We start from the raw sequence: 26,824 nt of genomic DNA on the forward strand, positions 1-26,824 counted from the left end.
CGTAAAACATCGTTAACTATTGCAATAAAATAACATGTATTGTGAAGGATCAAAATTTTCAAAATGAAAGTTCATGCTTTATACAGGAGTGTCTACTATATCCTGGGTGTCTGGTGTGAGTAGAAACTCAGTATCTTCACGTTGCCTTGAGCTAAGGTCCAAATCATGTGCAGATAATGACCATTCTCCATCTTCTGGTGATAAACTATTACAAAAAAAAAATAATCATGATGACATACAAATGTGTTAATGTAACTAGTAAACAACCTCCTCTTAAAATATGAAAGATAATCAACAAATTGTTTGTAATGCTGCTCGCCAAAATCCTATGGAAACCATACAATTAAGTGGTATCAAATTTCACCAGGTAGCCTTACTCCAGGCTTGTATCTGGCAAACTCATACAGGTTAATTGCTGCATCCACATTCTCTGATAGTTTCCCAGATGTTTGAAAATCTTGAACTAGCTCAGGAAAATCCGAGAACTCCTTTGAGTCAGAGAGCAGCCCTCGGTAATTTAAAACTACAAACAAAAAATTATAGCAAACAGATATTCAGATGATTTTGATACTACTCAAAACTCATGGCAAATTGGGAAACTATTAACAGTAACTCTATACTCCTCATATGGGATTACAGCACAGCATCCAAAAGTTTCTTTGGAATGGAACTGTAAATTACATCAATTCAAGCCTTTATGACTATGCTATATACGGTTCCAAGGTGCAAAGAGAACTAAACCTACTGGTATAACTAACATTATCACTGTAGTTTTATGTTACTGAAATATAAAACATACCAAATTCTGTTGCAGAATCATAGGCTTTCATTCTAAACCAATGAGTGGGGCCATCCCCTACAGAAACTCCATAGAAAGACTATTAACATACAGACAATGGTACCACTCACCAAATTCATTACCATATTCCACCGGGGAAGCTCCTGTTGAAATCAGTTTTGGGTTGGGAGTAAGGTTCTTCACCTTATTACACCAGCTATAAACCTCCTCCTTCAGTTTCTGAGCGCCCCCACAACGGAAGAATTAGCAACAGCAATTAAGTGATTTGTGTGCTCACTTTTGATGTGTTGCCAGCAATTTCAACCACGGTTGTCTGGTTTCGTTTTAGATTTCTCTGCCGCCACAAATGGTGAACGGCAACATGGGCTAATATCAACGCCTTTTACAATACACACCATGACACACTACGTTTTATTATAGTCACAGTCGGTGCATGTATGCATGTATATGAAGGGGTTAACTTACTATTAGAATGCCATATGAAAATGAAATAATGTAGTATCTATCATCAGACTCTTCTGTGCCGTTGCATGTGCTGCTTGGCGTTGGCGTCGGCGTCGGCGTTGACATGACACGAAATAATCCGGATCCCACAATCACAACTTCCACGTTACAGATGGGTCGCTCTTCAAAGGACAAGCGGGACATCTATTATCGGCTAGCTAAGGAAGAGGGTTGGCGTGCTAGAAGTGCCTTCAAACTTCTCCATATTGATGAAGAGTTTGATATATTCTCTGGTATAAAGAGAGGGATGGTGCATTATGTAATATTACGTAATTTAATAGGAGTCAAGAAGGTGGTGGATCTATGTGCAGCCCCTGGTAGCTGGAGTCAAGTTCTTAGTAAAAAGCTGAGGTAACTTATTATGTTCGCATCTGCACATTCTACACTTTCACGGTATTTTGTCAAGGGGTGATACGCAGACACACGCTATAGGTTGATCTGTGTTCATGGTCATAGTCTTGACTGGACAAAATTTCATCCCGAGACCTGTGATCTGAGCAGTTTTTATTGCTATTTTATTTCTCTATTTTAATGTATGTCCTAATAATTTCTTGATGAATTGGTTCTATCAAGAAACACCATTACAAATAGTTGTCTGCATATGCTGGAACTTAAAATCTTTTGCTGATGTCTTTGATCACAAGTTATGTTTGCTTTGTGTGTACCAAGCTGCTATAATAAGGTTTCTCAAAAGTCACCTCATTAGAGGCCCAATCAGTATTGTATTGCATAAGTACAAATATTATTGGTGAACTTACATATTTGACCCCTGAAATCAGACCACTTCTATATTAAGGACACTTGGGATGGTAGTCCAAAGGTGTCTTAGGGGTTGTGTCAAAAGTGCATACATTATTTTGTGGGGTATGTGCCACTTAGTTGGACTGTATACCAGAACAAGGTTGAAAAGTAAAAATTCATTTTGTAGTGTTAACAATTGTGTCCACATAGCACAGTGCCTATATTAAATTCTAAAAAGTGAACAATCAAGTTGGAAACCGCTATAATGGAACATTGCACAAAAATTGATGCCATTGAAAGTGATTATTACCCATAGATTGAATGTCACAAGTAGTTTTAATGCCTTTTAACTTTTACCATAGGAAAGATGACAATGATGAAGATGTAAAGATTGTGGCTGTTGACTTGCAAGCAATGGCCCCTCTTCCTGGTGTCATACAAATCCAGGGAGATATCACCAAGGTACAGTTTATTAGTATGCTGTACAGTTCCTCTTTGGAAATCATTTTGAATTCTAGTTATGTCTGTGTGGATTCATCATGCCATGTTCTGTCCAGGAATTGCATGTCCCAACACAGACATCAAAGCTGTAGTCAATTTTTCAAAGTAATATTAGCTGCTTTGTACCACTGCTGAATGTAGAGTGGGCAGAATGCTGTGTTATGTGCTTCCACAAGGACATGTTTGGACTCAGTAGTTGGTAACTTTGTGTTTAGGTGGGACCATATACACTGCAATATCACTGTCAGTTTATCTATGGTAGAGGGGTGAACTGTGTGTTATGTCATTTGTTAATTTGGCCCACATGAAAAAGAATCGATTAAAATCAAATACAAAGTACCAGTAGGGTAGGTTTTTATGTGAAGTAGCTGACAATGAGCATACAATTTGCTTCACAGAGACTGTTGTTTAATGCCATACCTTAATCACGTATGTAGCCCAACTGCAGGGGACCTAGCTAAGAATGTTATTAGCTTAATTGCATTATCTTTTCTAATTTGTTTTACTCCTTAAAAGTGTGATTGTTAGATTTGCTGTTTGTGAGGTAAATAAATGACATTTTAATCACTCCATCATGGGCTGTTTGCTTGTGCACTGATCCAACATGCCCACATACTTTACAGGAATCTACTGCACATCAAATAATTGGTCATTTCGCTGGAGAACATGCCGATTTGGTTGTCTGCGATGGAGCCCCTGATGGTATCATTGTAATAGCCTATTGTAGATCCATTGTGGATCAGTTAACCTGCAAATGTGATAGCATAGTTTGTGTGTGTGTGAGCATGCATTTGACATTTGATCTTTTTATCTTGTTTACTATGTGTTTAAAAAGCTAATCGTGACCAGTTTAAAAACAAATTAGCCAGTATTTTATTGCCCATGCCAGCTGCATTATTAAAATATTCTGTTATGTTTTATGACATAATAAAGTCCGGGTTATGTAACAGTATGTTGGTTACTTTGATAATCAGAAGCTAGTGAACACGTGATTACCAAGCATGTGACCCATTTTTAAAATTTGAACATTGTAAGTTTCTAACCAATTGTCATCACTAATGCAGAAGCCATTTGCATTTATAAATACCACACAAAGAAAGCAAGTAGAAAGTTCACTGCTAGTTGGATATTCTTGGGAGTTGGTTTTTCAGTTTTGTACATATTCTGTGAACCAGTGGTAAAAGGAAATTTATCCGATTTCAGATAATTGCTTAATCGTTAAGTGGTGATTAATGGTGCCCATCCAATCTGTTTCAAGTTTTCAACCACTGATCGAGCAATTATCAAACTCAGCAACCTGTTTTATCACCTATAATCTCATCATGAAAATTGGAAGGGATGTTTGTCATCTCTGACAAATATGGTTTCTCTACCCATTACCGAAATATGGTAGTGTGTGGGGGATAAAATTGTAAAGTTTTGTTGTTTTTAATTTCCACTTAAATACATGTACTACACCCATATTTACATCTACTGTTGCTGTATATTAAGAATTCCATCTTTACTGCAGTACTCTCTTTAAACGTATGGATCCAGACATGAGTAAATCTATGGGGAGGGGACTACTGAAGCCAGAAACTGGTCATGGCTGTGATTAAAATCAAAACCATGCTAATACTCTAATCTACACAACAACAGCCAAGCTGTAAAATATAGCTCAGCCGCCACCTTTGATTTCACAACTTCTTTCACCCAAGCTTATAAAGACCACATGATTTTTTCGTAGCTTGACTGTTTTGTGTGGATTTCACTCTTTTTGTACTTTGTAGGGCTTTAAATCCAGGACTTTGGGGTTTCTTTTACTCACATTTCTTTTTATGTATGCAGACACAATGATGATTACTGAAGACAGACTTGTAAATGTACTGTACGTATTGCATGTTTTATTCAATATTAATTTTGTTAATATTATTGTAATACTCTAATAGAGCGCACATTTTTTTGAAGACTTGTAATAGAACACACATAGAATATTCTATTCTAATAGAACTCACGGAAAATATTCAAGCCATCGGTAGACCTATGAAATTATAAACGTTTACCAATAAGCAGATGTAAACTAGAATATTCATTTATAAAGTAAAAATTAAGAGCCAAGAGATAGCAGAGATTCGGTGTGGATGTTAGTCCCTGGTTTGAACCCTGGTAAGTTTTTTCACAATTTTGTGTACCTTTTTACCCAGTATCTCAATCCTGCGATTTTACACTTATTTAGTTTTTGCTTTATAACTTTGTATCTGTAACTCCATTGTTTTTCTAACCATCAAAAGGCACTGCTACAATAATGATCAGCACACCAATTTTCAAGTTATTCCCATGCTCAGTTTACCCTGTAGGCATGAGCTAAGTTCAATTTTTTTACATGAATAAATGTTCATAACTCCATGGATATTTAATTTGGTATGAACCTTAATAATTTTAATGACAGCTTTCAATGCTCACGTATCTGCTACCACAAGTGCACTCCGTTGAGTTCCCGTACTTTATTAATGTCTCCACTACTTTTTCAGAAGAGAGTTACCCTATCAGTTTCCTGTCACCCAAATTTCAGGGCCAGATCTGTGTTGTCCTTGTCTATATTTCGGAGTTTGTAAAAAGAAGAAGGTTTCACTGTAATATCTGTTGGTTCAGTTACAGGGCTACATGATATGGACGAATACATACAGGCTCAACTATTACTGGCGGTAGGTTAGATTTTGAAACATACAAGTGTTACAGGTACATTCATGTAGGCTCTGAACATCACAACACACATCTTAAAACCAGGTGGAACTTTTGTTGCCAAAGTAATGCAAACACATAAACCTTTTGAGACACTTTTTAGTTCTAACTGTTCACGTCTATGTAGATATTCCGAGGGAAGGATGTGTCACTACTTTATGCTCAACTGAAGACATTCTTCCCAAAAGTAACATGTGCAAAGCCAAGAAGTAGTAGAAACTCTAGCATAGGTAAGACTTTTTGTCCCATTTTTCTACTGTTCTTTTTAACCTTCTCCTTTCCCCCCAGAGGCCTTTGTAGTGTGTCAACATTATAGTCCACCTAAAGGCTACAAGCCGACCATGTCAAATCCACTACTGGACTTAAAATATGGTCAGCCTACAATAAAATGTATCCCACAATCACTTGTTTTGTTTGTTCAGATCAGGACTTCAATAGTCTAACTGGGGTCAACAGAGTTATTGTTCCTTTTGTGGCATGTGGAGACCTGAGTGCTTATGACTCTGACATGACATACCCAGTTGAGGTATAACATCTCTATACAGATAAACTGGAATTTATTTCTTTTTCAAAACTAGGGTACATGTAAAGGAAGTTTGATGCCCGAACAGTTACCAATTAGTCCACCATACAAGACAGCTTGTCAACTCAAGAAGCAGAACATGCTGGATAAAGCCAGTTATTCCAGTTATCAAGCTACTGCTAGTGCTGTACCAACAGACATTTTTAGTAAAGAACAAACCAACACAAGTGATGATTTAAAAGTTGAACAATTGACACTGGATGATCCAGTTAGAACTACCACTACTACGACTGAGAAAGTATCTTCTGATATTTGAAAGTGTAAAAATGTATATTTTATTTTATTAAAAAATTGTAGTTTAAGGACATGACATTGCTAACATACAAAATTTTTTTAATGAATTCAAAAATTTCATGTACAAGCATATTATCAAGTGTTTTGGTGTATATTTTCCTCATAGTAAGCAATGTACAGGAGATAGTCTGGTTCTCTGTATTCTTGATAAAGTGCACCCATTGTACTATCCTTTGATGGAATGAGACCATTAATGTAGAAGTACAGGGGTAGCTGCTGTGGTATGTCCAATTTGCCTTTGATAAATTCCTTCACCTCTGCAACTGTGGAACATATAAAATTGCAATTTTGTTGCAGAATTACATAATCCAAAAACATTTCGAGCTGTGAAAAAGACCTTGACCAAAGGCTGTATTAGAAAAAGGCTGAAATGATGCTGATTCTGCTACCCATAGTGTCACAATCTTTTGCATAGGGTGTATTCTTTTTCATAGCTTCGCTGTTTTAGATTAGACATCATATTTTGCAAACACAAGCCCTTACTAACTGCAACCAATTTTATGGCTTCTTGTTATTATTGTAGGAACCTAGAGCAAGATTTCCAACTGACATGGAACTTGAAACATTGATAGCAGAATAAAAGATTAATTGATATTCTAATAGAACAATTCACCACCCTAGGGTTATATGTGACTGCTCTATTAGAGTATATTAATAGCTTAAAGTGACATGTGCCACTAAAATCATTAAATACAGCAGGTTATATATGACTGCTTTATTAGAATATATTAATAGTTTAAAAAGATGTGTGCCATCAAAATCATCAAATACAGCAAGCAACACTTGCAGGCGGCCAGATATAGAATTTTAAAAATCACCAAAAAAACCGTATTTTCTTCTGCCAGCCTGCCTCACTGACCACAGTCACAAGGCTAGAGGCCAAACAAAGCAGCACACGGCCACCATTTTATGCCACAACAATAGACTCACTGGTGGGATGTGCCATTCATGGTTCTGACATCCTATTATCCTCAATTAAATGGTTGTCTTCTTCTTCATGCCAAGAAACCATACCATTTTCCATATCAACACTTTCCTTAACGGAGTGTATTCAGATGCCACAAAACTATTTGAGGTGCTTAATGGACTTGAGGTAGCAGCTAAGCTGAGTTTATTAAACGATTGCAATGAGCCCCTTAAACAATCAGAACATGCTACCACACCTCTAATAATCAGTGCTGACACCATGCCCCTCAATGATCTAGTTCCATAGAAAGCAAGGTATTGTTCCGTGCTCCTAGCTTAATCTACTGTGTAGTAAGTACTGTGGCAAGATCGTGATACTCTACCACATGTGTATAGCTATGTGCTCTTAACAAAAACAAAGTAAATAAATTAGTGTATAAGTTTAAAAATGAAGTAGGGTCCCAGCGATAAAAAGTGAGATGACGGCAGCTATAATCCCTACTTGGCATTGTAGCAATGTGGGAAAATCCCTACTTTGGCATTAAAAAGATGGTGAAAACATGCCAATTTAGCCACATTGCTACAATGCCAAGTAGGGATTTTCCATCATAGCTGCCATCATCTCTTAATTTTATCACTGAAACCCTACTTCATTTTTAATACTTTTTTTATTACACTAGTTTATATAGTTTTAGTAAAATCCACTAATTTAAAAAATAAAGTAGGTATCCTAATGATAAAAAGCAGTCAAACAATGATGAATGATGGTATTACAACGTAGCTAAGTGGGTAAATTAAGCCTGCTATCAAACAACACAGTATAGTAGGGTTCCCCCCTAAGACGAACAATGCCCACAAAAATGCTGCCATTAAAAACCATCATAGAAATATCATACACTACAAAAAGCAGAGAGGAGTCTTAGTGCATCTAGCATCAAATACGGTATTAAAAACAGGAAAACATTACAGAAGGAAAAAAAAATTCCTGCCAGTCAGCCAGCCAGCCTGCCTGAACACCAACCAACCAGTGTCTGAATTCTGTGCTTTTCCTTTCTTTTTATCTTCAATTACATAGTCCCTTTCTTCTTCATTCAAGAAAACTATACCAAGGCATTAAATTTTCTGTATCAACACTTTCCTGTGTGTACTTAGACACCACAAAACTATATGAAGCACTAACGCTACTATAAGAGGGAGCAGATACCTGTAGCTGCACTTGTTAAACTATTGCCTTGTGACCACACCCCTTAAGTGATCAGGATATGCTTCCACACCCTTAAATGACAGAGCATGGTGACCACATCCCTTAATGATCTAGCTATACAAAACAAGACATAGCAACTGTCTCCCTTAATCTATTACTTAGCTCAATTGAGATAAGTAGGGAGATTGAGATACTCTAATAAAGCAGTCACAACCACACATGTATATCATAGCTTCACTATAACAAAAAAAGTTAACAGTTACAGGTGGTATATTTCTTATTTCACTACTTTTTATCATGGAGCCCTATTTGCACACAATTTGTTCAATGCCAAAGTAGGGATCTACATTATTGTAATACCATCATTATAATACTTTTATCCCTTGAATCCTTACGTTATAGCATAGCGAAGATGTACGCATGTGACTGATCTATTAGAATATACATAGTTGTGGTATTCAAGTGACTGCTTTATTAGAGTATTTTGATCTGCTAATAGCTTACATAATAGATGGGCATGGTTGTTGTGACTTGTGGCAAAAAAATCTGAGTGCAGCTATCTACTCTTACAGTAGTGCAAGTGTTTTGTGGTGTCTAAATATGTGTGTAGGAAAGTGTCAATTATGGAAAATTAACATCTTAGTGTGGTTTCCTTGAATAAAGGTGCGATCGGTGTAGTCTTATGTACGTGATGTAGGATCTGGGTGACAAGACTGAGGCAAGGAGCAGAGGACAGACACTTGTCAAGAACCCATGCCACAGGTGCGTTTGTTAATGTGGAATGAAATAGTGATTGTGGATTTATCTAGCCTTGCGTTTGTGGTCAGGCTGGCACATCATAAATCAGGTTTAAAAGTTGGTTTTCATTCTTCGGAATTACTTATTTTCTATACTAGATAGATACACTAAGACTCTTCCATGAAGGTACCTTTCACCGTCTGGTGAATGTGGACCATATTCCATATACTCTGGAGTGTGGATAAGTTAGAATGTTTCTACAATCCTAACCTGTAAAATGAGAGTTAAACAGATACTTGAACTTTCTCAGCTCTGGTAAATTAGACTTCTTAGCTCTTTCTATCACCACCTGTACAACGTACAATCATCCCGGATATGATAACAATGTGAGGTAGTAAACGGGCAGAAAACTTACTGGAACTTTTTCTGGAGCATCTTGTCTAATTTTAATTGCCCCTTTCTTTCGTTCTTCCATACTAGGAACTGAATCCTTCATCTTACTGTACACCGGTAAAGTCAGCGCCATGATGATAGGGGCTATTTGGAAACGTGTGCACTATTTAGAGCGAGATTTGGCTACCACGTATGTAGTCAGTGTAGTCTAACTGTTTTTGGCCGTAGTTAGGCTGCTGATAAGTAGTAGGATGATGTGATGTTGAGATGTACGTTTAAAAAATTTATCTTTTTGTACGGATTAGTTTTTGTGGTTAGTCAAATAGGTTTTATTTTGTGTTACTCGAGGTTTTACTGGACCAATTCATCGAATCACGTGGGATGTGGGTGCCAAGATCAAGACAAGCATCACGTGACGGCCAAAGCTAATGTAGATATAGCTATTGTGGTCAAACCTAATGAACAAACGAACACTGCTAAAGGTTACCTGTTACTGGTAATTGCATTGTCAAGTCCAGATGGCAAGGCACGTAGAGACACCATCAGACAAACATGGTATTCCGAGAGTCAACTACATCAAGACGTCCTGCTCAAGTTTGTTATTGGTACAATGAGCATGGCAAAAGATAAATTGACAGAGATAATTAAGGAAAATGATAACCACCAAGACTTGTTGCTGCTAGACAACCTGGTTGACTCCTTTGCTAATCTCACAAGGAAGGTGCTTTACAGTTACATTTGGGCTGGCAATAATGTTCAGTTTTCTTACCTGCTGAAATGTGATGATGATACGTTTGTGGTACTGAAGACACTACTTGATGAATTAAGAGGTCGTACATCTCATAGAATGTATTGTTGGGGGTTCTTTGATGGACGTGCTTCTGTTAAGAGAGCTGGAAAATACCGAGAGTCTGAGTGGTATTTGTGTGACAAATATTTGCCATATGCTCTTGGCGGCGGTTATGTGTTGTCAGCTGACCTGGTAAAACTGATAGCTCTGAATAGTGACCACCTTAAGTTATATGTCAATGAAGATGTGTCAGTAGGTGCATGGCTTGCACCATACAACATTGAGAGAAATCATGATGTGAGATTTGACACAGAATATCAGAGTAGGGGATGTAACAATGCCTACATAGTTACACACAAACAGACTACACAGATGATGTTGGAGAAACACAAGACACTCAAAGAGGCTGGCAAGTTATGTCAGAGAGAGGTTCAGTATAAACCCTCATATATCTACAACTGGGATAGCCAACCTTCAGAATGTTGTAGGAGGCAAGCTGGAATACCATGAAAATAATGAAGTTGTGAAAATTAATATAATCTAGTTTACATAAATTCCCTTAGTATCGTAAATATCGTTGCCAAGTTTCCGTGTTTATTCGTAAAATTAAGATCACGTGCGAAGCAGTTAGCTAGAAATGACTTGCTAGAAAAACTGGAGGGGGATTCCCTTTAAGATGGCGACGGCGACGAAAGATACCATTAAAGAGGCAGAGTTTTTAAACTTTCTAACGAAATACGATTTGGAGCAATACCATGAAGGTTTCCTCGCTGCAGGGATTAAGAAAATAGAGCACCTAAATCACGTGAAACAAGAGGATCTAACAGATATAGGACTATCGAGGACGGAGGGGCAGCGCTTACTCGACAAATATGACCGGCATTTCTCTAAGATCGGAAAGTTTAAGGTTTGTCATCTTCTTGATTCGTACTTTTGTAACGGTGTGGGTACACGCCCCTTTGTTATAGTTTACTCCTTGGGGATAATTACACACGTCTGGAATTTTTCTGCGTTCAGTAGTTTAGGTTCCAATGCCTGTATTGACAGGCCTACCCTTCTTACAAGTCTCTGGTTGTATAGTATTTAAGATATTATATCAATTCCTTTAGGATAAACTGTTACGTAAGGGTAAAAAGTATGCTGCAAGTCCAAATGCAGCTCAGGCACTAGAGCAGGCCAACGTGGACCCTGGTGCTATGTTGATAGATGATAGTGACATTAGGATGCTGGATAAGATCGGGGAAGGAGCACATGGTATTGTGTATGAAGGAAACTGGGATACCAGGAATGGAATGGTCAGTCACCTTGAGTCCCACTAAATTGTTTACAATAAATTCTCCTACAGCTAAAAGTTGCTATCAAGGTCCTAACTGACAATGATGATGTTACGTTTCTCACTGAATTCCTCAAAGAGGCCAATGTGATGTTGAAACTACAACATCCAAACATCATTAAAATGTATGGAGTGATCCTAACACCAACTAGATTGGTAAGAAAATATTTGTAGTTCTTACACCATTTTAAAGCATTTGGTCAGCTAATAATTGCTTTATATATTCAATGGAGAAGTTGAACTTATAAAATGTACTATTAACTATATACTTCATCTCTAGCTACATAGCAGGGTGAACGGGTAGGTACCCCGTTTATGAGAACAGCAATCCTATTAAAGTGCACACAAAATTGTAATGTATTGCTTCTTTAGATTGAAGAATATGCAGCTTTGGGTGATCTACACTCTTACCTGATGAATGATAAAAATGTGTTTACGGTAAAAATGACTCACGGTTATGCAAAACAAATAGCCAGTGCTATGAACTATCTGGAAGATAAGAGGATGTTACATCGAGACCTCGCTGTCAGGAACATATTGGTGTATACTAAAGATACGGTTAGTGTAGAACATAGCAATGCTTTCTTCTGTATGTCTTATGGCACTTATACATTCCTGTTATAGTAAACGTTTGTAGTGTGTGCATGTTTGTTATACATACACTTTCTATGCCCATTGTCTATAGTATAAGTTTCCCAGTGTTTGTAGTTGCTATTTATGCCACTTTCTGTTATTCATGATACCGTAATGGTATGTAACAATGTATAGGATTTGTATTGTAATTGTTTAGTTGAAGCTGTCAGATTTTGGGATGGCTAGAGTTTTAGATGAGTACAGCGATGTTTACAAACTTAGTAACCTGGCATCACGAGTACCGATAGCATGGTACGTTAGCAGGACCACTTGTGTAGCAATCACCTCCTTCCTGTTTAGGAGTGCACTAGAAGTTCTTACTGAGGCAAAGTTCTCTGCAGCATCAGATGTGTGGAGTTATGGTGTCACCTTGTGGGAAATTTACTCACTTGGGGCTGCCCCATGGAGGGGATTGAACCCTATTGAGGTATTCAGTGTGTATGTACTTGCTATCAGCAACTTCTCTTTTTATGTACTGGGACCATGATCTGGCCATCTCGCATTACATGGGTGTCCTATACCTTTTAATATTCAGAATAAGGATAAGGATGATAACTAAGAAAGGATATTGCATATTTTATCCTTGTCAATTGGTTTCTAGTTAGCAAATGGATTCCTTGTTGTGTGAAATTGAACAATTACATTATTGTGTTTCTTTGGTTGACAGATTAGAGATAAGTTGTTAACTGGTGAACGGTTGTCCAAGCCCAAGCGATGCCACCAGCGTATGTACGACTTGATGTTGTTGTGCTGGACAAGAACACCGAGGGACAGACCAAAATTTGTTGAAGTTGTCAAGCTCCTTACTGAAGTGGGTACTGTTATTGCACGTATACATATTAGCATTGTTGGATGTGTGTAGATACACTATGAAGAAGTGTTGGCGATAAGAGATTGTAATGCTGATGGTGATGCTGATTTGTTACCATTCAAAGTAGGAGACAAGATAACCATCATCGACAAGTAAATATTTGCTACTGCAGAGTACACTAAGTTTAGGTGGAGGAAATGAATGGTATAACTCCAGTAAATAGTTTAGCTTCCTTTGTCCATTTACCCACCCATACTGAAAGTTTGCAATGTTATCCTCTGCCAATGTTGCTATGTACTATCAGCATTTATGTGATGATTTTTAGAAATTCTGATGAATGGTGGACAGGCATTAATGATAAAGATGGACAGTTTGGTCACTTTCAAGCTAGCCAGGTTATCCCAGTAAAGAACAACGTAAAGAGCAAGTGAGTCATGTTGTAATGTAAACTGTCCAGTGTGTAGAACTGTGTTTAGGGAATGATAACTAAACTCTAGCTTTACTTTGCTTATGTAACAGTGTAATGTCTACAATTATGCTTAGGGAATATGTCTAGTTCAACTCTTGCATCCCATAATACGTATATTATTATGATACATTCCAGTTTTGCAGTTTTACTTTGTGGAGAGTGAAATGTTTTTCTAAATTTCTACACTCAACTTGTTGTTTACTGTTTTAGGAGAAAGAGTGCAACAGTGATTAGCAGTCCAACCAACATAGTCCATAGAGCACATGTGGGCTCCGATGGAACTAAATGGTCCACTGAGCCTAACCCAGCAAAGTATGTGTTGTGTGTGTGCACAGGCGTGTGTGCGTGCATGTGTAGAGGATGGGGGTACATGCATGGGTGGGACAGTGTGCGGTAAACATACGTATTTCTTGTTCTTAACATAGCACCAGTCCTCCAGCTCCTCAAAGACATGAAAGTAAGTTAAAACCACTACAAGGTAGTGTAATAATTGTTGTCTTTGTAGGAGGTAACATTGGAATACCTTCTCCTTATCTTGTACCAAAGAAATCTACAGATACAGATGCTAATTTGATACAACTTGATGAAGAGATGCGTAACGTTACAGGTGGTCAGGATTCTGAAATGCGTCACTATGACACTCCTCGTACCATGTCCAAATCTACATCTTCTCCTGATATTCAACAACATCCCATTCCTAAGCCTCGGCATAAGCTACTAAAAGCTGCCACTGTGGATGTGGATGAGCCCCCTTATGCTAATAGGGCAGCCATCAAATCTCAGTACTCTCATTTACAATCAGATTCAACTGATCCGTCAGCACTAATTACGTCTCCCACCCACTCAGATGACTATATTGCAGGGCATAGAAAACATCATTATCAAAACATTGATGATCGGTATGAATATGCACATGATTGGCTTGGTAGCAATGATAAAACTGCACCAGATGAACTTGTTATTCAACCAAGCAGAAGAGCAGAGGCTTATGCCAAGACATCATTTAATCATCCTCAACCAGGAACACATGACTGCTATGCAACTATCTTTCCAGCACACACACACCATCATAAAGCTACAACAAGCCCTCCACTCAATTCTGATATCCGATATCCACCTCCATTGGTTAGTGAAGCACCATCGCTAGGGACATTACCAGGCAGTCAGTATGATGCTCTCAGAATAGAAGATCAACATCCACACATTCTGCAGCGAACATCACCACTGGTAAATAGACAATTGCAGGATAGACGGCATAGTTATAGTCCAGAGATCAAGAAGAAGACTGATCACCGAAGAGGTAGTGACACTCCTCCTACAACTAGAAAAACTGCTGGACCATATGACCACCTTATTATTAGTATAAAGGAATCATTACCACAAGCATCAGAAGCTGTTTGTTTACAGTATCTTACCAAGAACAAAGGGAACATGGAAAGATCACTGCAAGACATTAAAGTGCATATCCTGATGGATATGGGTTTGGAGAACACTACTACAGAGGATTGTTGTAAAGCACTTGGTCACTGTCAGTGGAAACTGGACCGGGCTGCTGAGTGGCTTATTGAGCAAAGCATCTCTTAAATTGCTTTTTTATGTATTGGTATTTCGCTGTAACTAGTAATTAATAAATTGTATTGTGTAATTACTTAATTACGTACGTAATTACGTTAAATACCTAATATGATGAGGTGTGGCTGAACGTTTACTCCATATGGCTTCAGTGGTTCGAAGGATTTTTACCGGCAAAAGGGTAAGAAAATGTATGCATCTGCATTCAATGAGGGGCTACACCCAACTAGCTGTTCACTTTTGCACTGCACAAGCCGGGACTCTGATGTGCGCTATGCCAGTACATTAGATTGTATTGTTTTGGTATAGCGAAACAGTTCACCCATTCCGAATGGGGCATATTCCGGTGATGATCCAGATACGGACAAGACGGTAGTGATTAATGATGCCAGTATACAATTAGTGAGCAAGATCAAAGAGGGATCACGTTGTATTGTACACGAAGGAAGCTGGGAAAGCAGTAATGGACCACTGGTTAGTACTGTACACGTTATTTTATTGTGCAATTTAAACTGTCCCGGCCCGCACTGAACATGCTGACATGATATCATATGTTCAGGTGTATGTTTACGGTCAGTGGTGTATCCAAGGGGCCACTCACGCTCAAAATCGCGTACGAAATTTGAAATTACTCAGATTTTCGTAAAAAATTCAAGGTTTGAGTTTGAAATTTCAAAATTTGAAATTAATTCCTGAAATTTCAAAATTAATTTCTGAAATTTCAAATAAACTTAATACTACCTTTTTGTGTTGCAATTATGTAAATCCAGGCAGTAAGTGCATGCAGGTAAGTGACAAACAGCATTAGCTATATATAGCACAATACATTATTGTCTACATTGTTCACAGAACCGGTCAGCATCTTCTTTAACTTCATCATTTGGAGATATGCATTTGTCTTGGTGGAACCATTCCTGACATTGCTCACAAAACACCATTGTTCCTCCATCGTCTGGTTGCAAGGCCACTCCAAATTAATTCTCTGTTTCCCGTCCTGGACTCATGCATATTTGCATGCGGGCAGGTGGTCCATTTCCATTATTTCATTATAAGATTGGTAGCTTTTCAAGCCATTATTTGCCTGGCACAACCATAAAAACTACATAAAAGCATGCTTAAGGTTACGGAATAGTTAAAATGCGTGGGCGGAACAAATTACAAAACCCAAAGCAGGGATAAATAATTTCAACAACTGTATTGTGTTAGCAATACAACTAATTGTGCTTGTTTGTTTTTACTACAGAACAACAACTGTTCTTGGATGTGTGGTCCACAATAGAGCGATGTTTTATAAAAACGCGCCGCCAAAAACCAGACTAACAGATTGCTGAATCCTTATAATTTCAATGCAAGTGACTAAACAACTAAAATATCTAGGTCCTGTGGAAGCGATTTTTTAAGTTACTGGTAGTATAGACGTTTTATTGAACTTTTAGTAGTTTTTTCGAGTGAAACAAGCTCTTTGAAAGCTTGTATCTGAGTCACTGGGAAGAAACACGCCAAAAACGCTTCCACAGGACCTAATAAATTTAATATACAGTATCACTATGCCCCAGAAATGCCAATAGAGCCTACAGCTTTTGCTGTATTTGGCGGCGGAAAAACATGGTAGTGACAGCCAGTCGGAGCTGAGCGATACTTGTGTTACTACAACAAATTGTAGTGTTCCACCTGTCTCAAACTACACTGTAGCTACATAAAAACATTAAATATGAAGGGCTTCACCCTCATTTAAAACTTTTCACGCTGCTAGATTGGTTTCATGGGCTTCTCAAAAAGTATCGGTAGGCATTCAAAATTTTGAATGATTGCCCGTGACTATACCGTAACCTTAAGCTTGTTCCTTTCTTTTTAAGTTGCAAAATTGGCACAAACGTGAAGTTTATACCGACTTGATAGCACTGCTTACACGTGAGCTGACATGGTTTCAAGTGGGCCTGTCAGTATGCAACAATAACCGGAAAATAATGGAAGAATATGGAATAATGGAATATCTAGAGCTGACAGTAACTAGATGCGGGCGGTGGACGGGAAACATAATTTATTTGGAGTGGCCTAAACAGACCGGACATATAAATAACTTTGATTCACCTGTGCTCTCATATTACTTGTCAATCTTCTTTTTCTAACCGGCACTGGAAACTCAGTCAAAATTCCATTTTCTAGGCATGATATTAAATATGCTGTACACCCTGGTCATCCCCTTGTAGTTTTAGACCACCTAGAGTTAATTACTGCAGGATAATATTTATACACTACTTGCGTGCATGCATACACAAAGGTATCACAGTACCATTAAATTAATGAAAACACCAATATATACCCTAGCTACAGTATAGGTACCTTAGTTGGCACATGCAGTATACGTACATATGTAGAATTATATAGAGCCATAAATGAGGTTATATACTATACCTTATAATTATTGTAAATCATAATAACAACCACAAAATTAAGCCTATTCTCATTATATAATTATAAAGACATGCTGCTTATGAGCACAGAGTGGTATGACTGTCACAAGTGCATGCTCAGTGCTGAATGTAAAATAAAAAGAATTGTAGCTTCAGTTTTTTTTCAATTTTACATTTATAAATAGCCAATTTAAGCCAACAGCCCATGCACTTCCCTAGGTGAAAGCTACTATACACAGATACAAAATCCAGTATAGCTAAATTTATATAGCTTGCATACCTCTTGAATGAATGTTATATACTAAAGCTGTAAACAAATCAGTTGCTCCTTGTGATGTCCACTGAAATCTGCTATGCCTATAAAGACTGAAATCTGAGCTGTAAATTTCACTGAAGAGGTAAAAATGAATACACTACAGAATTGTGGTTTCTATGATGCCTTATAATATTATGTACAACACGTAAATGATTTCTATTATGTAATAGCTTACATAGACATAGGAAAACAGATGATGTTACGATAACGGGGTACGCGCTAATGAAAAGTTTGTGTCAGAAATTTCTGATTTCACTTCAAATTTCGAAATTAATTTCTGTGTGGTTGTGCGAAATTTCATAGCGTGAGTGGCCCCTTGGGTGTATCCTAGTCTCGTACCCCAGACTAGGTGTATCCAGCAATGTGGTTTCCAGATTTGGTAGTGAATTCACTCACTCTTCTTAAAGGGTATCCCTTCGGTGGTGAGTAGCGAGGATTGGCAACTCGGGCCATTCTTCCATGCAGAGACCTTTAACCCCTAGCTTAACATTTGTAAGGTCTGTACAAATGCCATGAACAGCAAATTCTTGCTCTTTTTATAGAGACGAGAAACCACAAGTTGTGAGTTACATGTGCAGAGGTCTGGGGGGTCAGCTGCGGGCAAATTTTGAACATAAAATGCTTCCAAACATATGAAGAAGTTTACGGACATTTGCTATACTTTTGTCCATGGCAAAAATGCCAGCTGGAACAGAAATTAAATTAATTATCGTGTACCGCCTACCTCAAGTCTGTTTAACAACTTTCCAAATTTGATACATGTAGAGAAACTCTCTGCGAGTACAATGATACCAAAAGAAGTCCAATTCAGGGAACTTAGACGCATCAAAATGGTCTAAACCGATCGGGTGTAGCAAATTTCCCCATACATTTTGTATTGGGCGTTTCGGGGGCCTGCAATAAAAGGCGTAATAACCCGCGACATGTGATAGATACCTTGGATTCTGAACCAGATTTGGAAAGAGCAGTGAATAGCGATTAAGATGAGCTGTAGCAGAAGGAAATCAGAGGAAATTTAAGTATGTCATTTTAAGGTTGAAAATCACTTACTTTTTCTATGGTGAATTGAATGGAGGATATTTGGAAGGGAACGCTACGAGGTATTTCGATGTCTTGACAGCCATTAACCTTCACTTCATTAGTGTTACAATGAAACAAAATTAAGCACTGTGAATTAGTTCTGCAGGTTAGTTTGCGAAAATTACAGTGTTCTGTGATTAAGTCAAATTATGTCCGTTCCATGTAAAAACCTCTTCATATGATCTACTGTTGACTATATTCATGATTTCATTTCCTAATGGGGCATCTCCAAACTGATTTTGGTATGCTTAATGTCATAATGACGTTAAGGGGGGAGGGGTTCAGCCCATGACGTTATTAATTTTTATTAAAGCAGTTAGCTAGGAATAGAGAAATGATGTGATTAAGCATATTGTTTGTAGACTATGTTTTCAAGTAAAGAATGCTATGTTTTGTGCTTCTATTGCCAATGTATTGTTTTCATAGTGTGATGCTAAGGAGGGGGTCTGAAGTTAGCATAACTATGACGTTAAACGTACCAAAATCAGTTTGGAGATGCCTCCTAATACATGCAATGTTATAGTGATCCAAATTATCCAATTAAATATGAGGACTCGTTCACATACTAGGTGTTTTGACTATGTTATTCATCAATGATGTATGGTTCCTCCCTAGCTACTAAATCTTCAAGATAGTCTTAGCTAGCTTAGCTACACACATTTTAAAATGGTATTCTGTTAAAGTGAATTTGACTGTTCTATTAAAATACATCTGACTGCTCTATTAGAATACCTTGATCTTTAGGCTTTTCAATACATACCTTTGTTCTCCATTAATCCACTTTTAAGGAATCAATCTGTAAGTTTCCCTTTACACTGTATAGCTGGGTTTGTGTTCCCTTTTATTCTGTAGTATATGTGTGCTGCTATAATTATATACAAACAATGATTATCTGGTTTCTGCTGCAAGAATTTCAGAGGGGGTCCCAGGAAACCCCCTAAATATGTCCCTGTTTGCATGCACATAATGTTTTGTCCTGCATGTGTATGGGTTTCTCTCATCCTGAATCTGGGAGAGCGGGAAATTCCATTATTGTACGAGTACTACACAGGCTTTCTATAACCTTCGTGATGGTCTCCAACAAATTAGTAGTCATTAATTATTAGCTATGCATTATTTGGATAGCAAAAACATATTTAAAAAGCTTGTACCTCCATTGTTAAAGTTACTGATTATGAGTGCCAAAGTTCATGCTGACTTGATCTGCACTAATATGTGAGCTGGCGCCTTACAAATATTGCTTTGCTGTGACTAACAGTATGAAAGAAATGAAACTACTGGAAGTATACAGAATAATGAAACATTTTAGTAAACAGATATGGATGTGATGCAGGAAGGAAAATTCAGAGAATTTTATTTTGAATAGCTCAAACTGAAGAGTTGTATATTATAATAAAACAGGACTAATGTAAAATGCATTTTCAAGATTTTTATCACATAGTTTTTATCAAGAGTTTAGAGTCTAAACTCTAGGAGGACTGGCTTGGTCATCCCCTAAGGGGACCAGGCTATTACTCTGTCAAGCAGGAGCCAGCCTGCCTCAATGTAGACTTAACGGCTTGCAGAATATGGTGGAATAATTGTGAAAAGAATCAGAAATATTTGGTTGCAGTATTACGGAGATACCTTTTACAACTACTATCATTAAACATGAAATGTGACTGCTCTATTAGAGTATCTCAACTTCTTAGGCTACAATTTTATGCTTTTTACTGTCGCTAGTGATTGCCTATATATACAGTTGCAAAATAAAACAGGTGTAATCTGTTGTATTCACAAATTACTCCAGGAAATCTTTGGTGATAATTTTGGGAATAACAGGTGGAGAAATAAAGATATGCTAGAAAGAATATATAGAGATTTAAAGGTTGTGATAGATGGTTCAAAGTATAACACAAGGTTCAGTATGGATGACCTACATGAAGATGGATCACTTATGTTCACAGTACAGAATATACATGCACGTAATACACTACACTGCATAATAATGTCATAGTTACTCCCCTTGTATCTATAAACAATGAAAGATGCATATTGTCATAAATGTAAAGCACAGCAAGAAGCTCACCCACCTCACCACACAACTATAACTTGGCTGCATGGTATTTATGCAAGCAGCTTGTAGATTGGGGGTCAGCTTTATTTTTCAGCCTTTCTATGTATTTGTTCTATTTTACTTCAATTTTCTCTTAGGCTCCTTTGCCTAATGGTTGTACATGTTCTGCCTTAAGTAATTTACCACCTATCAGATGAAATTGATAAGTCACAAGTATTGTGTACATATTATAGATTCTGTCACCACACACTTTCTTCACCAACATGTATATCGTGTTTGTGTGTGCATTTTATGTTATAGCAAAGAGTGGCTGTCAAGACAATTACTAAAACTGGTAATGGACAAGTGTTGATGGAGTTTCTTGAAGAAGCTAATGTTGTTTCAACACTGAAACATCCCAACATCATTAAGATGTTTGGCATTAACCTGTCTCCACCAAGATTGGTATGTGGCTGTCGCATGTTGTCATATGCTAATTTGGTGCATTAGATTTGTGTTTGCTTGTTTACTGCTTTTGGCTACAACATTAAAATCTAACTACAAACAGATAATAAGTCACTCACTAGAGTTCATATGGATACATATATACTTGAAATTGGCAAGGAGAAGACATCCTGACCACCTGGCAGACTCCTGTAAGCATTTGAGGGTTAATCGGATGGCTGCAGGTTCAAGGCTGCCCAGGCCCAGTCATGGATTTTATCTCCTTTCTCCACCTTTTCAAACACCCTTTATGTAGCAACTTTAAACGACCAGGTGTCCTACAGACCTTAAGCAGTTGTGCTGTAAAGCCTTAATAAGTAAATTAAAGAAGAAAAGAAACATGGGAAAGATGAACTTTGAAGTTCCATAACTTTTTGCTCATGGCATATAATTGCCTGAAATTTTCCATAAGTGCAGCTAAAGTATCTCTGGCTGCATTTTGAAGCTAAGAACAAGTTAATCAGTATAAGGAGTCAAGTGTTAATCTGGTCACATATTACAAATGTTAGGCTTGTGCCTATTATGGTCTAGCTCATGAGAATTATAGGACGTCTGTTTGGCATGATTTTGGAAATATAGAGCATTCACAGGAATAATCAGTAGAATAAAGGATTGTGTCTTTTATAAATTGAAGTCAAGTTAAACCACTAAGAATGAGATACTGCTAGAACTGTTTGTCTACTTGAGTGTGGACCAAAAAGCCTGATATACTCTAATAGAACATTCATTTATCCTAATAGAACAGTCAATTCAGCATAATTCTGAAACTTGTGTATTTTTTTACCACTGTACATTCTTCAGGTCACATTGATATCTAAGTGTCCTAGCCTAGTATAATACAGGACAGGTGTAGCTAGTTATATTTTTGACTATAGATAACAACTTCTGCTTTCACTGAAATTTTAACTGAAAGTCCTGATTTTGAGAAATGATCATGAGTGAGAACATTATCAAACAATAGGTTAGAAGTTTTTGGGAAGTCTGGAAGGAGCATAATAGGCTCAAACCTGCAAGGAGTATTGCACTTACTTGATGTGACCCTTCCCTTGCCAGCTCATGAATCCACCTCTGTATATAAAATCTCCCAATGTCTTGGGGGGTCTATCTTGATTGTACCAGTGTAAACATCATGCACTGATATTTCAGTGCTGGCGCAAAAGAAACAAGCACATAGGGTTGAGTTGACATTTTAAGTTCTACGTATTTTGAAACAAAGAAATTAATCACCAATATGCTTTTGTACAACATACAGTACAGTTGTGCTGAAAATCCAATAAAATCTTATTGATACATGTATGGATGCTTTACTACAGGTCATGGAGTATGCACACAGGGGTGACCTGCTGTCATACTTGAGGAACAATGATCACATCTTCACTGCTAAGCGACTGCACAACTACTCAGAACAAATAGCCAGTGCTATGAAATACCTGGAAGAGAAAAATTTGGTGTATCGGAATTTAGCTACCAAGAATATTCTTATGAGCAGTGATGATCATGTGAGAGTCAGATTACATAAGAGTGTAAATTATATAATGAACTATATATAATTGGTCTGCCATTAGTCTCGTATTCCCTTATGTAGAATGCAAATCAATTCAACATTTTGGCTATATTTGTACCTACTAAAACTGGCCACTATAACAAAGTATGGTATGTTCACTTTTGAGCTGAATCCTGAAAAACAGCTAAAAATTGAAAGTAGATTTTTTTTTTCTCAACAGAGTTAATATTTCAGCCAACCAGATGATTATTGGTAACAGCAAAGGTGTCAACAACAGACACATACAGTTTGGCTCCATTACAAGTTTGGAAAAGGGCTGTAATGGATACTGTACTTATATGGCTTCCCCATAGGGAATACATTGTGAAAATTTTGATTGGCCGTAAATATTATGTCGAACAGAAAGATTTTGAAACATTTTTAGTGGGTCAAGCAGTACTACAAATGAGCCAAATTTCAAGATCGTGTGTAATTGCATCCATGAGTTATTATATGTTTTTGAGGATTCAGCTCAATGTGAACATACTATAGTCTTGTTAATGAGGTGGCTTCTAAGTGGCTATATTAAGCAAAGATAATAAAAATTTATGCATAACATGTTAGATTCCAATTGTCAGGTGTCCTATAGACCTTCAGCACTGTAAAGCCTTAATAAATAAATAAACAAATAAAATACTCGGAAAGAGTTTTTACACTACAGTGCTACTCTCATAAAATTATTGTTTAAAGAAATTGGCAACATAGCTAGTTAACTATTATCGCTGCTTACACATGTTACAGTGGTCCATGTGTACCGTCTTTTCAGTTGAAGTTGACAAATTTTGGATTAGCCATAGTCCTACATGGAACCGACACTTACAAGTCTGTTGAGCAGGTAGCCGAAGCACGAGTTGCATGGTAAGCTGCAAAGAAAACTGTTTGTGCTACTAGTGGAGTAAGCATAGTTGTAAAACTCAGTATGTCAGTACCCTGTTCTTTTATTATTTTCTGTGACCAGATGTCATTTGTAATATCCAGTATATTTCTTGTGTACATGTGCTGGTACAATATATGCAGTCACAGTACTGTATGTAGGATTATATACTAATAGATGTTCATATCTCATTTATAGGAGTCCATTGGAAGTCCTACAAGATGGCATCTTCTCGGCAGCATCAGATGCATGGAGTTATGGAGTGACCCTGTGGGAGATTTACTCTCTTGGTTCCATACCATGGGAGGGATTGAGTCACAGGATGGTAACATGTGTTCAATGCTTAAAACGATTGACAAAAAAAATTGTTTACATAGATAACTCAATCACAGGCAGAGAAACAACTATCAAAACCAAAGAGATGCCATGAGCAAGTTTATAACATAATGTTGTGGTGTTGGAAAGAATTCCCAAACAGTAGACCATCTTTTAACAGAATCTGTAGTGATCTTAAAGGGGTAAGGTTTCTGTTTATATATATATGAGCCATGGAAAGCAGAAAGGGGTGAAAAGTGCAAATTTACAATATCCCTAATTATCTGAACAAGTGTAAAATTTTCACTGTTATGAAATACGTCATTTACTCATGTTGTATTTGAAAATTTTTTCAGTATATTGCTAATGCATCAATGTATTATTTTTAATTACAGGGGTGGATAATTACATATTTTAAATAACTGTGGTATTCTAACTGTTTAAATTTTATATCCAACTTAAATAGTGGTGTTCATAGTCATTACACATGACATAAATACCAAAACTATAAAATTACTATAACAATTAGATAGAACACCCATCATAGTATTTAATTACTAAATTTCTTTGGAAGTCACCCTAAGGACTCCTTCTATTTTCCATGGTTCATATATATACACATTGCACTATAATTAAATTATGCAGTAAAGTTATAGTTTTATCGTTGTGCACTTGCATGCATGCTAGATAATAGATAGTGAAGTGATCATGTTGTGGTCACATGTTGTAGATACAGTATGATGAAGTTATGGCTATAGCTGGATACAATGTGGATGATGATGGTAATGATGAGAATCTTCACTACCAACAAGGAGACAGGATCACTGTCATTGATAGGTGCCGGCATGTTTTATCTATACTGTAGAGATCCATATGCATATTATCCAATTATCCATGTGAAATATTATTGCACAGTATAGTTATTGTAGTAAACCAGCTGTTTTAGTATAACAAGTGAATTTATTTTTGAATCCTTTAATTTGTTGACTGCTGTGGAATGTATTACCGTCAATATTGAACCACTGATACCATCGTACCTACTCGTTTGCTGTATTCATGCACATTGCAGACACTCAGACACTTGGTGGACTGGTGTACACATGGTCAATGGAAAGTGTGGATGGATTGAAGCAGATAAGATGCGATTTGACACAAAACCACTAGACACATTAAAGCATGACATAATGTCCAAGTTAGTTTATGAATGTCAAAGTGTGTGGTAATAAATTTATAATTGCATAGTAAGAAACATCTAGCAAACATTTCCATTGGAAGTCCAACTAATGTAATACACATGACGCATATCGGAAGTGATGGTAACAAATGGTACGATAGACCTCTCTTAGCTGATACATTTATGTGAGTATTACAAATCTTAAACTGCTATACAGATTACTATATTTGTTATAATACAGGAGGTCTGATCCAGTGAGACGTAAGCTCCAGCTCTGTTGTATAAAGTATAGTTGGTTACAGTCTCGTTATAGGTGCATCTAGTGTACCAACCAGTATAGAAATAGTAACTTTGCAAGATAACAAAGATGCCACAGGACAGGAAAGTATTGGTGTTAAAGCAGATACACCTCAGTCCCCCAAAGTTCGGCCCCCTATACAACCAAGAGAACAATCACCACTTACCAAAACACACCGCAGAGACCCAGAGTATGTCAATACAGATGCCATTTGTGTACAGCAGCATCAACAGTGGCAGCATCAACAGTGGCAGCATCAACAGCGGCAGCATCAACAGCAGCAGCAGCAAAGTTTAAAGTCCAGTCTGCCTGAAACAGCTGTGTCAAGTTGCCCAGATATTCCTTCACACACATACTACAACTTACGTATGGCAGATAACGACATTTCTTCACATCGTCAACGTACATCATCTACAAGTGAAACTGATACTCCCTCGTTCAGTACTTTTCAAGTGATTGAACAGGACCACCAGAGTACTAGAAAAAAATCACGGGGGCTTGCTTATGGAGCACCCGGGGATCATGCTTATCTGATTGACACTATAAAGGAACAATTACCAGAAGTACAACAAGAACTGATTGTTCGATTCCTCTTGATGAAGAACATCAATGGTGATGTACAACAGACAATTAAAGACATCAAAGTTCATCACCTGTTAATGATGAAGTTGCAACACATTACAGAAGATGATTGCATCACAGCATTAGAACACTGTCGGTGGGACATACAGAGAGCTGCTGACTGGCTTATTGATAAGAGTACAATAATAACGAAAGAAGTAGTTTAATTAGACTGTTTATGACATGTTTGTTGCACACCAGCTTTTGTAATTATGTGTAAACTATATGCAATGGATATGCTTTGTACACTTTTCAATGCAAACCCTGAGTAGCCAGGCATGTGTGCATGACAATATATATAGTACCTGGTTGTGACACATAGTGCCAACTAGCACAATGATCCTGTGATAGGTATATCAAAAGTCAAATTGATCGTGTCATGTATGGCTCTTAGGATTTAAACTACACTCACACACGTCCTTACTAACAGCTGGGTTTGTTGTTACAAAATGGCAGAATGTAGTGAGAATGTTGGATCAAATGAAATATCTCCAGAGTTGGTAAAGATCTCTGAAAATCTTGTTCAAAATGCAAGAACCAAAAAGGTAGATAAATGATAGGTTATGTATGCCCCATATATTCAGTTGTGTTTAGTTTGTTAGAATAAAAAGCTTTTGGCAGTCAAAGCCAGCTGTGATTATTTTCTTGAGAAGGTTTG

The 26,824-nt window shown here is 37.3% G+C and overlaps 6 protein-coding genes across 7 annotated transcripts; 4 read left to right on the plus strand and 2 right to left on the minus strand.

Annotated features, from left to right (window-relative positions):
* Positions 1 to 17: 17 nt before the first annotated feature.
* LOC136243534 (uncharacterized) lies at positions 18 to 1,462 on the minus strand. Its single transcript, XM_066035048.1, has 7 exons — positions 1,265 to 1,462; positions 1,077 to 1,178; positions 910 to 1,018; positions 800 to 856; positions 378 to 523; positions 268 to 326; positions 18 to 205 (listed from the first exon to the last, which is right to left on the minus strand). Exons 1-7 carry the CDS (start codon positions 1,445 to 1,447, stop codon positions 79 to 81), a joined length of 783 nt encoding a protein of 260 aa, XP_065891120.1. The 5' UTR covers positions 1,448 to 1,462; the 3' UTR covers positions 18 to 78.
* On the plus strand, positions 1,395 to 6,410 carry LOC136243532 (tRNA (cytidine(32)/guanosine(34)-2'-O)-methyltransferase-like). The gene is made up of 10 exons (XM_066035043.1): positions 1,395 to 1,536; positions 1,585 to 1,654; positions 2,407 to 2,506; positions 3,169 to 3,247; positions 5,177 to 5,229; positions 5,278 to 5,331; positions 5,394 to 5,496; positions 5,555 to 5,638; positions 5,689 to 5,792; positions 5,845 to 6,410. The coding sequence occupies exons 1-10, from the start codon at positions 1,416 to 1,418 to the stop codon at positions 6,103 to 6,105; spliced, it is 1,029 nt and encodes a 342-aa protein (XP_065891115.1). The 5' UTR covers positions 1,395 to 1,415; the 3' UTR covers positions 6,106 to 6,410.
* LOC136243535 (gamma-aminobutyric acid receptor-associated protein-like 1) lies at positions 6,101 to 9,566 on the minus strand. Its single transcript, XM_066035049.1, has 3 exons — positions 9,407 to 9,566; positions 9,262 to 9,340; positions 6,101 to 6,406 (listed from the first exon to the last, which is right to left on the minus strand). Exons 1-3 carry the CDS (start codon positions 9,515 to 9,517, stop codon positions 6,219 to 6,221), a joined length of 378 nt encoding a protein of 125 aa, XP_065891121.1. The 5' UTR covers positions 9,518 to 9,566; the 3' UTR covers positions 6,101 to 6,218.
* LOC136243531 (beta-1,3-galactosyltransferase 6-like) lies at positions 9,523 to 10,746 on the plus strand. Its single transcript, XM_066035042.1, has 2 exons — positions 9,523 to 9,653; positions 9,733 to 10,746. Coding segments are annotated over exons 1-2 (954 nt in total). The 5' UTR covers positions 9,523 to 9,651; the 3' UTR covers positions 10,685 to 10,746.
* Positions 10,724 to 15,068, plus strand: LOC136243527 (non-receptor tyrosine-protein kinase TNK1-like). 2 transcript variants are annotated; one of them, XM_066035039.1, is made up of 12 exons: positions 10,724 to 11,081; positions 11,284 to 11,469; positions 11,520 to 11,663; positions 11,880 to 12,065; positions 12,298 to 12,392; positions 12,441 to 12,567; positions 12,808 to 12,951; positions 13,003 to 13,103; positions 13,277 to 13,378; positions 13,631 to 13,732; positions 13,846 to 13,878; positions 13,975 to 15,068. In XM_066035039.1, the coding sequence occupies exons 1-12, from the start codon at positions 10,851 to 10,853 to the stop codon at positions 15,002 to 15,004; spliced, it is 2,481 nt and encodes an 826-aa protein (XP_065891111.1). In that variant the 5' UTR covers positions 10,724 to 10,850; the 3' UTR covers positions 15,005 to 15,068. The 2 variants fall into 2 exon arrangements, with proteins under 2 accessions (XP_065891111.1, XP_065891110.1); XM_066035038.1 differs by having other exon boundaries at positions 10,726 to 11,081; positions 13,846 to 13,877; positions 13,926 to 15,068.
* Positions 15,051 to 26,443, plus strand: LOC136243528 (activated Cdc42 kinase-like). Its single transcript, XM_066035040.1, has 12 exons — positions 15,051 to 15,173; positions 15,302 to 15,466; positions 21,159 to 21,302; positions 22,655 to 22,840; positions 23,651 to 23,742; positions 23,957 to 24,083; positions 24,136 to 24,276; positions 24,804 to 24,910; positions 25,143 to 25,265; positions 25,316 to 25,432; positions 25,489 to 25,508; positions 25,561 to 26,443. Exons 1-12 carry the CDS (start codon positions 15,135 to 15,137, stop codon positions 26,331 to 26,333), a joined length of 2,034 nt encoding a protein of 677 aa, XP_065891112.1. The 5' UTR covers positions 15,051 to 15,134; the 3' UTR covers positions 26,334 to 26,443.
* The last annotated feature ends 381 nt before the right edge of the window (positions 26,444 to 26,824 follow it).

Source organism: Dysidea avara, chromosome 13 (genome assembly GCF_963678975.1).
Source record: "Dysidea avara chromosome 13, odDysAvar1.4, whole genome shotgun sequence".
In the NCBI taxonomy this organism is placed as follows: domain Eukaryota; kingdom Metazoa; phylum Porifera; class Demospongiae; order Dictyoceratida; family Dysideidae; genus Dysidea; species Dysidea avara.

Bases quoted from the DNA above. Each gene is read 5' to 3' on its own strand.
- LOC136243528 (XM_066035040.1), top strand. From the start codon at position 15,135: ATGGCTTCAGTGGTTCGAAGGATTTTTACCGGCAAAAGG. The intron at 21,303-22,654 runs GTATGTGGCTGT...GCTTTACTACAG, and splicing joins ACCTGTCTCCACCAAGATTG to GTCATGGAGTATGCACACAG. The intron at 24,084-24,135 runs GTAACATGTGTT...TTGTTTACATAG, and splicing joins AGGGATTGAGTCACAGGATG to ATAACTCAATCACAGGCAGA.
- LOC136243534 (XM_066035048.1), bottom strand. From the start codon at position 1,447: ATGTCCCGCTTGTCCTTTGAAGAGCGACCCATCTGTAACGTGGAAGTT. The intron at 524-799 runs GTATGTTTTATA...TTTTGTTTGTAG, and splicing joins TGATTCTGCAACAGAATTTG to TTTTAAATTACCGAGGGCTG. The intron at 206-267 runs GTTGTTTACTAG...TTTTTGTAATAG, and splicing joins CTTTCATATTTTAAGAGGAG to TTTATCACCAGAAGATGGAG.
- LOC136243535 (XM_066035049.1), bottom strand. From the start codon at position 9,517: ATGGCGCTGACTTTACCGGTGTACAGTAAGATGAAGGATTCAGTTCCT. The intron at 9,341-9,406 runs GTAAGTTTTCTG...TACGTTGTACAG, and splicing joins ATGCTCCAGAAAAAGTTCCA to GTGGTGATAGAAAGAGCTAA. The intron at 6,407-9,261 runs GTTAGGATTGTA...TATGTTCCACAG, and splicing joins GTTTAACTCTCATTTTACAG to TTGCAGAGGTGAAGGAATTT.
- LOC136243527 (XM_066035038.1), top strand. From the start codon at position 10,851: ATGGCGACGGCGACGAAAGATACCATTAAAGAGGCAGAGTTTTTAAAC. The intron at 13,379-13,630 runs GTGAGTCATGTT...TTACTGTTTTAG, and splicing joins AAGAACAACGTAAAGAGCAA to GAGAAAGAGTGCAACAGTGA. The intron at 13,878-13,925 runs GTAAGTTAAAAC...TTGTCTTTGTAG, and splicing joins AGCTCCTCAAAGACATGAAA to GAGGTAACATTGGAATACCT.
- LOC136243532 (XM_066035043.1), top strand. From the start codon at position 1,416: ATGGGTCGCTCTTCAAAGGACAAGCGGGACATCTATTATCGGCTAGCT. The intron at 2,507-3,168 runs GTACAGTTTATT...CATACTTTACAG, and splicing joins TCCAGGGAGATATCACCAAG to GAATCTACTGCACATCAAAT. The intron at 3,248-5,176 runs GTATCATTGTAA...CTGTTGGTTCAG, and splicing joins CTGCGATGGAGCCCCTGATG to TTACAGGGCTACATGATATG.